This window comes from Oxyura jamaicensis, chromosome 6, assembly GCF_011077185.1.
Source record: "Oxyura jamaicensis isolate SHBP4307 breed ruddy duck chromosome 6, BPBGC_Ojam_1.0, whole genome shotgun sequence".
Taxonomy (NCBI): domain Eukaryota; kingdom Metazoa; phylum Chordata; class Aves; order Anseriformes; family Anatidae; genus Oxyura; species Oxyura jamaicensis.
Genome location: NC_048898.1, coordinates 6,011,871 through 6,022,978, shown reverse-complemented (window position 1 = coordinate 6,022,978; position 11,108 = coordinate 6,011,871). Strand labels below are relative to the sequence as shown.

Genomic DNA, 11,108 nt, shown 5'->3' with positions numbered 1-11,108 from the left:
GCATGTCTGGGCTCTTGCCCCATGCAACTTCATAACTTCAGCATCTGCCTGGCCTGGGCAGTGAAGGTGTGATGCTGATAGTCTGTCAGCAAAAGTTCTCAAATGCTGGCTTTATATTTTGTGGTGAGGGGTCTGGAAAACAAATCTTACGAGGAGCGGCTGAGGGAGCTGGAATTGTTCAGCCTGGAGAAGAGGAGGCTCAGGGGCGACCTTATCGCACTCTACAGGTACCTGAAAGGAGGCTGTAGCGAGGTGGGGGTTGGTCTATTCTCCCACGTGCCTGGTGACAGGACGAGGGGGAATGGGCTCAAGTTGCACCAGAGGAGGTTTAGGATGGATATTAGGAAGAACTTCTTTACTGAAAGGATTGTTAGGCACTGGAATGGGCTGCCCAGGGAAGTGGTTGGGTCACCCCTGGAGGTCTTGAAAAGACGTTTAGATGTAGAGCTTAGGGATACAGTTTAGTGGAGGACTTGTTAGTGTTAGGTCAGAGGTTGGACTAGGTGATCTTGGAGGTCTCTTCCAACCTAGATGATTCTGTGATTCTGTGATTGTTGGGTGTCTTTGGGCTGACACTGTTGGATCCTGTAGAGAACAAGAGGATGCTCTAACTCACATATTTCTTATTATGGTTGGTTGCTGCTAGGGATCTGATCAAGAAGGTCACCTGGAAGAACCCTGTCCAGAGGCAGAGTCCCTTGAGGCAGGTGCTGTGGCTGCTTTCATTGTTGAAGATCAGAAGTCTGCAGTGGGTGGAATCCCAAATGAAATTACTGGCAACCTTGAGGTACTATTGCTAGAAAGCTATTCGCTAATTCTATGGTTAATTAGCTAGCTCAGCTTTAATGAATATAAACTGTATTCATGCTAAAGCTGGCAAAAAGCACGTCCATATGCTGTAAGAATGTGAATTAGCCTCTATAAATAGCTCATAGTTTAGTCAGCCTACGTGTGACAAGATAAAAAATATTCAGTAATATAACAACATATATCTTCAGCATTACTATGTGTTAAGAAACATGGGCCAAATCCTTCTCTCAGTGATGTCAGTGGTAAAATTCCTCTTCAGAGGTTCAGGACCAGCTGGTAGGATGAAGCATGTGCAATATGTGCTTAATATAAATTGTTAAGACACATCTTTGTTACACATCCTTCAATCCGTATGAGGAATAACACAGTCATACCAATTCTAGACCTTGGTTGATAGGTGCGTAAGTGTAGAAGAGCTGCCCTAATGGAACAGGTCGGGTTTCAGTGGGTGGTCTGCAGACTCTGACGAGTCTGTGAGTTATTTTTTCGGGGTTCATGAAAGGTAGTAAGCTATTGTCAGTGGGGTAGGGTGATCTGCTTCTCCACAGGGTAGTCTGTAAGTTGAAATATGTGGAAAGCCAGCAGAGTACCATTGTTATTTTGTAAACTGCTCCCTCGAGCGTATGAAATTATTGATAGTAAACCAGCTAGAACTCTGTTTAGCAATGGAAATACTATGTGGTCTTATTTCAGCAATCAGGTAGCATTAAGCACTTTAACCTTTGTGTCATTACAGTTTTTGATCCAGCACATTGGATACAGTTGACTGAGCAGAAGTTTATTAAATATATAGTATTATCTGAAAATAGTGTGATATTGATAAATTGCTTTACATGGATTATGTATGAATGGGAAATATCAATTGGAATAATGATACCATCATTAGATCTACCTACTTGATTTTATATTCCCTTTCAGCATGCCTTTGGCAATGGAAGAGAACCTAGCCTATGTTCTCTTACTCCTTTCCATACCTACAGAACAAAGGAAATGCATGATTTTCACTTGACCTTGATTTCATTAGCGTCAGTGCTAAGAGCTTTTCTTCTTTACAAAACCTGCTGAGATGAAAGAAATGCATTTTTTCCTCTTTCAGAACTCTGGTTATATACCTAGAAAAAATAAATCATTTTTGTTTTTGAAAGTTGTTCAACAGTTCATCTTTTTCACCTGATTTTTCAGTTGGGGTAGTCCCACCATCAGATTTTTTAGCTGCTACACAATCAAACTCATGGCATTGTGTTGTTATGAAAGAACTGTGATTTCGCAATCTGCATTTTGTCTACAGTGGACAGCTTTTGTTCTCGTTGGGTCTAGAAAATAACTTTTAGTCTGAAATCACAGTGCTCACGCTCAGTGATTGTAACAGCAGCCAGAGTAAGCATGGTAGCAACTGATTTCCAGTGAATGTAGAATTGGAGACAGAGAGATTTAAAAAACGAGAAAAAAAGGCATCTGGGGTGGCTACGAGAGGATTAGCCTGGAGGGTCAATGTTCCACAGGAAAGCATCTAAGTATAGTTTATGGGAGTAAAGGGATAGGAACATATTTGTTGATACTTGAGTGTGGATTTAATATGATGAAAGGAATATCCAAAGACACAAAGTTGAGATAGAAATCCCAGCTTTTTGATGCAGATCAATTGTATGGAGAACTTTGGAAAAAAGCTCTCCATACAACAGATGTTGAGGCTATCCAATGACAGGAAGTTTGCAGGATAGCAGCAGTAGGGATTTCGAGGACTGGCAAAACAAAATGTTCCTAACACGGTGAGTTACTGCAAGTTTTTATGGGCCACATCCATTCACTTTATCAAAATTATATGAAGTCTATTCAGAATGTATCTCTATGTTTTGGGTCAGTTTTGGTGGAGTCTGTGAAGGACCTTTGAGCCCTTTCCAATTGTTTCAACAAAACATCACAATTCTTGGAAGGACTGTGTCATTGCACTCCTTCTGTTTCTCATGTATCTTGGCAGTGGTGTATGCCGACACTGAACAATACACATAAACTCCCCATAAAACCCCAATATTTGTGGTTTTTGTCCCAGTAATCCCACATTTCTAAATACTATCAAATTAAGAACTGCTACACTTTATCACTGCCACAGATTTCACTAAAATATGTCAGAACCTTTGTACTGTCCCCCACAAATATTACATTGCAAATTAAGTGTTCAGTATCTACAACAGTCTGGATCTCCAGAATATGATATACATTCATAATTGTGTTTGTAATTAAGAAAGACAAGCAACATCACAGAAATATGTTTTTTATTGTTCATTTTCGGTAATGCTTTCTAATTCCAGCCATTTCAATAAAATGTATTACACTAGAGAACAAACATCTGCAGCAAAGGAAAACAGTGGAAACAACCAAATCCCAAAGCAATTTTTCTGATCTGGTGTTTATTGGTAAAGGCTGTCTGAGAATACAGGCAAATTAGCCTATCTCCCAAGACAAGGTTATATGAGAAATGGCTGTCCCAGATCACTTCCCGTTCATGGCAGACATACCATACATTGGGATTGCGCACAGTAATACGATAAAGTGTTATCGCGTAAGTACAGGCTGAAACACCGTTATGTCTGCAAAACAGGAAGGTGTGTAGGATAATGTCTGTCTTACTGCACCACACTGTGTCAAAACCACAAAGACAATGTGCAGCATAAGATAGCTCCAGCATAACCACTTTTTTCTTCTGATTTTCTTTACAGGCAGAGATAAATGAAAAGCTGCAAATGCAAGAAGAAGCTTATGCTTTGAGAACAGAAAAATTAAAAAGTCCTAAATAACCAGATAAGAAAGGTGATGTTAATTTTACAGAAATTTGGGGGGTGGGCGGTGATACACAGAGAAGACTGGCTCTCTGCCAGAGCATAATTATTTTTGTATAAAGGAAAATGGTTCACTTAACTTTTACCTAGAAATAGTTCATCCGAGTTCCTCAAATTCACTGTGTTCTGCCAGGGTTGTTGTTTAGTTTAGACTTAAGTGGGAGACTGTAAACAAAAGGATATGTAATACAAGCATGTTGAAGTTCAGTTTATTTCTGAATATAAATCTCAGTTAAAAAAAAAAAAAAAAAAAACTCTCTAGTTTTATTATTTCTTTCTTCCAGTTGTGAAATGCTTAAAAGTTTCTGCTTTTTCAGGATATTTTGCTGGAAGGAGAATACACAGAAAGAAAATGTAATTTTGAGGCATTGTAGATACAATGAGATAATTTAATTAACATGTAATTATACACTTTTTTTTCTATAGTTATTCATTAATAACATGTATGTTATTTCATTGTAATATTTTTTTTCTAAGCTTTTAAACTACTTTCATATATTACACTTCTTCATTTCCACCATACTAAAATTGCATAAAAGAAGAGTATGTACTTTTACAGTCTTCCCAGAAATAATTCCTTCTGATTTCCGTGGAATTTTTTCTGGAATACATGTAACGTTTCATCTGAAAATGTATTTTTTATTCCTCTGTATGCTAACATCATTCCATATTTTGTCAGACATTACAGAAATGTTGTAAACACAAGAGAAATCTAACTATATAATAATTGACATGAGAAGAACCAGTTTAACGTCTATGTTTCAAAATAGTAAGCTATACTAATTGCTGTGTTACAGGACTCTGTGCCCTAGAAAGCATGTTAAAAACAAGTCATGCTTTCAAGCGTAAGGGCTGGATTGCATATTTAAGGGAATATTTAAGAAACAGAATATTTTATATGTTACAATTTTGTATTTGTTTCTCATTAAGTAAAATGTTAGGCTTTGTTTCACTTCACCCACATTTTTATGATGATAATGAAAAACGTTCACAAGCCTGACTCATCCAGGCAAAAATGACAATAACCTGAAATAGTTTGCCTAAAAAGTCTTGTTTGTCACTGCCTGCCTTGCATGGGTGTGCTCCCTGGTTGTGCTCAGAGCTGAGAGCACAGCCAGAAGGGGGCATTGCCTGCACGTTGTTCATCAGAAAGAGCTCCCAGAATTAAAAGACAGTATTCAGTAGCTGCATTTGAGTGCCAATAGCCTGGAAGTACTCTTTAAAGTACACGTCAGATGTGTGGGCACTGGACTCCTGTAAAGCAGTTGTTTGAGATGTCAAGTGGGCAGAATATCTTAGTTGGTCTCACGTGTTGAGAAAAATTATTACTGTTACATGATCAGAAGTAAGCTCTATAGCAATTAACCAAAAGTTTTCTTCATTTTTCTATCCAACATGGGCAAACAAGTTAATAAGAACTTCCTTTCAGCTATGAAAGCTAACTATTCCAACTATTGAACGGTGAGGTAACTCATGAGGAATTATTGGTTTATCCTAAAAAAAAATCCTTTAAAATTTCTAAGATTCATGGTTATGTTCTGCAATGTTTTTATTACTTTGAAATATGACATATTTTTTGTCATGAAAACTTTCTAAAATTAAAGGGCCTTTATTTTGATACATAAATTAATTTCCCAGAGCAATATGCTAATGTCACAAGTTTCCCTGGTTTTGAACTCAAAGTTGTGAACATAACTGCTGAAGAGAACTGTCTGTATGGAAGGGGAGGAGTATTTCTTAAAATTTTTGCTGAAAACGTTACTGTCAATTTAGCACTTCAGTCAAATCTGATGACTACAACATTCTTGCTATATGACAAAGCAGAAAAGGAATAATGATGATTTATGTTAGGACCAATGCTAAACAAAGGCTTTTGCCAGTATCTCTTCCTCCCTCTCCCATATTTTGTAGAGCTTCTGGGAAATTTTGAAGTGCTTTGAAGATGAGAAGTTGTATATGAACATCCAGTATTACTGCAATGATTTGTTAGCAGTCACTCTTAGTACATATGCCTAACAGCTGAGGTACTGCAGCAATCCAACGTGGAGTTCAAATCCCACAAACCATACTTGTAGCTCTCTTCCTGCTGACTAATAATATTTGTAGCTATCTTCCTGCTGAAATAATGCTACCAATAAAAACAGCCCCAGGGATTTTTTATTTTTTTTTTTGAAATGGGAGGGGGGATAGTTAAGGAGACTAAGGTGAAGGCGGGAAGATGAGCAGAAGGTGGACAGGACATCTCTCCAAGCAGTCAGAGTACATGCTCTGACACAGCATATGAACATCAAATTGAAGAATCCTTTCATGTCTTCAGAATGTTAATATGAAATGCAAAACGTCATGCTTTGGATGGATGGGTAGGAACAAAATGTTCAGATGCAATATGGTGCATTAAGAACAGTCTCCAGCCTGTATTCCTGGCTTTTCCGTTGGCTTAAATCAGGCTTGCTGTTTTTAAAGTCTCCCGTGTCACGTTGAGTTACTGCTCTAGTTGTCTCTAAAAATAATTATACTGTCATTTCTGGGACCTACAGTTGAGGCTTTTGAGGCTTTGCCATAATAATCTTTGATTTTTTGTTTCACTACTGATGTGACATAGTTCTTCAAAATATACATACTTAACGTAGTTCTTAACGGGTTCCACCCTACAAAGCTTTCAATTTAAATCAGGCAGATGTTGTAGAAAAGAAGAAAGATGTTACGTTCTGCCTTGTCTCCCAAATAAGCAAGGATTTTCCAGGGGGAAAAGGGATAGTAGAAACACTATAGTTTTTCCTGTGTAAGGTATAATATTGATGCTTTTTAGCATCTGCATGGTAAAATCCTGGTCTCCTCTAGGATTTTATAATGAGATAGTGAACAACTAGTAATTACCCTCTAGCAAAAGAAAAGCTTTTCAAGCAGTGCTTTCCTGTGTTACACTGACAGAGGATGGAAGTTTAGAAAAGATGGAAAGCAGCACTTTCCTGCATTACATTGACACGGAGGATGAAAGTTTATAAAAGATGGAAAACAGCTTTCCTAATAAGAAGCTGGCTGGAAAAGATGGAAAAGGGGGCAAAAAGAGAAAAGTTTTTTTTTTTTTTTTTTTTTTTTTTAACCTGTTCCATAGTGTTTTGCCATGACCTTTTCTTCTCAAGCCTTGCTTCTCTCCTTCTGCAACAATACTTAATTTGAATTTGAAAATTACCACATTGTTTCCTTCCTAAAATTATAACTGACATTCCTAGAAAATTTGCTTTCCCAGAAAAGCACTGTGCGTAGGCTTTGTATTCAGCTTTCCACAAGTGAGAAAAAGACATTTTCTTCAATAATCTACCCTGCCAACATGACCACAAAATGTGTGCAAAGTCAGCATTTGTCCATTTAAATCAGATTTTTAAGCACATGGTTCAGTTAACCACCAGTACGCATGTATCCAGGTGTAGGTATTGTACTTATTTATTCTGTGAGTAGTATATTGTTTTCATTGATGGGCTTTGGTTTTCAGTTCGTACTAACTGTGTAACAAGAAACATCTTTGTATTACACACACTTGTTGGTTGTGATTTTTTTTTTGTTTGTTTTGTTTTGTTTGTTTGTTTGTTTTCCAGTAGTATATTTTAAACTTTTTCAGTCCTTATTTCTGCCTTTTCATCCTGTAAGGTGCTTGGACTTTTCTGTTAAGGGATTCCTATGAGATCTGTCTCATTCTGGTGAGATTTACACAAGCCACTGCAGAGAAGGATGTTCTGATGCTACTTCTGCTGTACAGAGCCTCCCTAGAATAGACTTCATCCCAGGTTGTAACCCAGAAGTAAATAGAAGACAGCTGCTCAAAAGAAAGGATACTAATATGGGCTGTACCCTCTCATCCTCAGCTAGCCCCTGTTTATGGCAGAGTGTGGATATGACAGATGAACTTCGACATGGGTTACGTGCATCTCAAGGCTGGTAAAGAATTCATAGCTAATGCATGTAGCTTTCCTGTGGTGTGGAAGGGATGTTTACACTCTTACTAGCACTAGTCAGAGCGATGTGTGGTCCTGAAGCAAAAGGTACTGCAGGTAACTGGGCAATTCACCCTCTTTCCTCTCCCTCCTATTTATTTTAGGATGGATAGTGTTATACCTGCCCCAGCCACAGTGTGCGTGGTTCTCCTGTACACTGGTGTAGGGAGGAGTTGTGCCCAAGGTGAGATCACCTCCATTTCTCTGCCACGGTTGACAAGGAAGTGACAGCAGTGACAAAACACTCAGGCTGTGTTGCTTGCCATGAGCAAGTCAAAACTCATGCATGTAACGCTTCAACCCATTTTCTTGTGGCACTTCAAGTGTGCAGAGCAAGCTTCAAACTCCAGCAGTTGTGGATTTAGATTACATGTTTGTGCCAAAAAAAAAAAAAAAAAGGAAAGAAAGAAAAAAAATCAAAGGATAGTTGCAGTGACTCATGTAATTGAGAGTCCCATTCAGATGCAGAGCATTAAAGAGAACTTTGGAATTAGTAATACTGCAGAAAGAACAGAATGTAAAATATTTCCCGGACAGAAACAGCCTGGCTTTTTATATAGCAGAATTAGTGGCCCACTGCTTTAAAGTTTTCACTGACAAAGCAAAGACTGCATTAAATATGAGGTTTGTGTTCACACAGAACTCTACACTCTCACTGTTGGCTAGGCATGCCAGTAGTTGTATTTGTTTTGCACATTTAAGCAGCCGATTCAAAGAACAAAATAGGGAAAGGTCAGTTGCTGTAAGTGCCCTGGTACGGTGGAATAGGGGGAGTAGGAGGGGAAACCTATGGCCTGACAGAAGGAGATTATTCAAAGACTATGAGGAAGAATGGTCCATAAAAGTTACTTGCCTAAAATGAGGATAGTAATTCTCCATTCCTGGAGGAAAGGCTGTTGGAGTTGTATTGAATTGGGATGCTGATGTGGATGGTGATTCAGGTTGGGAGATTCTGCAAGTGGTTTGAAGAATCTTCTGGATGAGCCAGTTCCTCCAGTGACTGCAAAGAAGGCCTCAGGATTTTGCCTCCCTCCACTGAGGTTAGTCTCTGTGAATATTTCAAATTTTTAACCGAGCTCTTTTTTAACCCTTTCTGAAGATGTCTCATACAACTTTCTCTTAAAATCTGAATTTTGTCTCTTTTAAACTCCAGCCAACACAATTTCTTGTCTAAACAGTCTGTTTTTATGATTGCATTCATTATAAGTGTAAGAAATGTCATGCCTGGACAGAGCAGGATCCAAATCTCCCAGCATTCTTCCTTTGGCATTGTTTATGGGACATGTTTAGGGAGAAGTATAGGAACAGGATACTCTTCAGACTGAGGGATCCTTGGCATAGCCTTCTATTGTTCAATGGATTAGAAATGTGTGGAGCCCAAGTATGCTCCCAGACCTAACAGTGGTTTGAAATTAAGTGATATTTTCTCCATTAATATGCCTAGGCCTTTTTTGAACTCTAGCTACCGTACTATTCCATAGCAGCAAGTTCCACACTTTAATTTTATATTGATTAACACAAGCTTAAATAGTTGTAAGAGGTTTGAGATTACTTGTCCCAGAGGCTGTCAAGTTCCTCAGTTTTATCAGTCACTTCTTTGTTTTCAGGTAGTATAGGCAGTGAGCCACAAATTTGCTGACTTTTTGCGTACACAAGGAGCAGCCAAGATCCAGGTAAGAGAAAGCGTATGTTGTGCTCTGCTAGGCTGAACCTAAATTTCTGCCACTGGTCCTGTTACTTGTCATTTTTTCTTGTGCCATACCTACCTTAATTATAATCTTCCTGAGCAGAGATGTATCATTCAGTTTTTATCTATGTGTCAACAGAAGACATACACATGGCCCCCCTCCTGAACAGAAAAATACTGACAAAGAGGGGAAAAATGACCATGTTTGGTCTGTCAGGCAGACACTGGATATTTTGCTATTGTAATCATCAGAGTAGTAAGTTTCCTTGGAGTATATAAGTCGTGAATTACCATGCAGCTCCAAGAGGAAAACTTTGCCCTTTGATTGTTTTCCAAAGAAATGTTCTCAATTTCTTTTCTGCCAAATTCATATTACAGATCATGCTAACAAATTTTCCCAAGCCTTATTGACCTCCTCCCTTCTTCACAGTAGTAAAAGAAATTTCACTCATCACTGAGAGATGATGAAGATTGCTAAATTTTGCTGATTTAGGAACTGAGTGAATGAGACAAGCAGACAAAAATGTAGATACTGCATTGCAGAATGCAGTTAGCTCCATTAATAAGAAAAATAGAACTTGTGATATTTCTGCTATTTCGCAGTACATTAGTAAATTGCCTGCTAACACGTTAAGTAATGGGTCTGAAGCACTCCCTCACGTCAAAGCCAGCAGTGTGCATACTGTACTGGGGAGTATTGATTTGGAGAGGACTTTTTTTTCATCCCTTCCACCTGTAAATCTGTACTTGTTTTTGCCAAAGACAATGTAACAGCGATACTTAGTACATAGCATTGAACTAGGTCTTTGATTTTGATCGGAGATGAGTTCTCAATGTTCTCTCCTCCTAAATCATTTGTAGGCAGCTGGGTAAGCCTGCCAAGCCTTTAGTCTGAGTAAAGACTTTTGGTTTGTTTGTATTTCTGAATGAGCAAGGTGAGACAAAGCAAGCTCTTTACTGTACCTCCTTACTATTCACATTTATAGTCATCTGCAATTGACACATGACAATTTTGCCACTGATACAATTTTTTTAATTGATTTTTTTATACCAGATGATTTTTGGATAAAAACAAGGTTCAGGTTTTGTGTTACTACTTATGCTGTGAGATCATTTCAGCTTTTTTTTTTTTTTTTTTTGAGATGTCACATTTCAACTTAACAAATTGCCAGTTCATACAGCTCAGATGCCCCAGAAGTCATTTCCAATGATGTACTGTAAAAGCAGGCTGATACAGATCTCTTGACTACATTTCAAAGACTTACCTTTGGATTACAGGGTTGCAGATGAGACTTCAATTCTGTAGAATTCAGTGGAGAGATGCTCATTTGCCACCAAAGGCCCCTGCTTTTTTTTTCCCTACTTCATTTTTTTTTGTGAGTAGTAAGGATGTGGGGTCTGATATTCTGTAGAAGTAGTTGAATAAATTATTCAATTGAATTCAATAACTATCAATGCCAATATTTCTGTGAAATAATTCTTGTGCGGGGCTGCCTGGTGGTATGTCTTTGTTATATATGACACCTTTGTATATTGTCTCCCAAATATAAATCAGGGGGATCATCTTTTACAACCTTAATCTCCAGGCTTACTCCCTGCTCAGGTGAAACACTTCTTGATCTCAACAGGCGTATTTACCTTGGTGTGACTCAAGTGTAACAGAGGCGTGCTTGGGCTGCTTGAGGCTGTCAGGCTGGAACCAGCAGCAGCCTGGCATTGGCGGGGTGGAGGTAGGCTCAGGAACCAGGAGAACCAGGCTGAGCCCCTGCTCATCTCCACTGC

At 38.5% G+C, this 11,108-nt stretch overlaps 1 protein-coding gene across 5 annotated transcripts in view; it reads left to right on the top strand.

Moving 5' to 3' along the window:
- The window catches only part of CABCOCO1 (ciliary associated calcium binding coiled-coil 1), a 57,861-nt gene extending 49,835 nt beyond the window's left edge, over positions 1-8,026 (top strand). Inside the window, exons 7-10 of one of the 5 annotated variants that reach the window (XR_004752006.1) lie at positions 647-787; positions 3,528-3,618; positions 3,965-4,047; positions 5,559-8,026. Coding sequence is in view for 3 of the 5 variants with exons in the window: in XM_035330451.1 (XP_035186342.1) it covers positions 647-787; positions 3,528-3,605 (219 nt within the window). In the remaining 2 variants the exon portion in view is untranslated. Of the gene's footprint in view, positions 1-646; positions 788-3,527 lie in introns of all 5 variants that reach the window. The other 4 variants (XR_004752005.1, XM_035330451.1, XM_035330450.1 and 1 more) reach the window with 4 other exon arrangements.
- Positions 8,027-11,108: the final 3,082 nt, after the last annotated feature.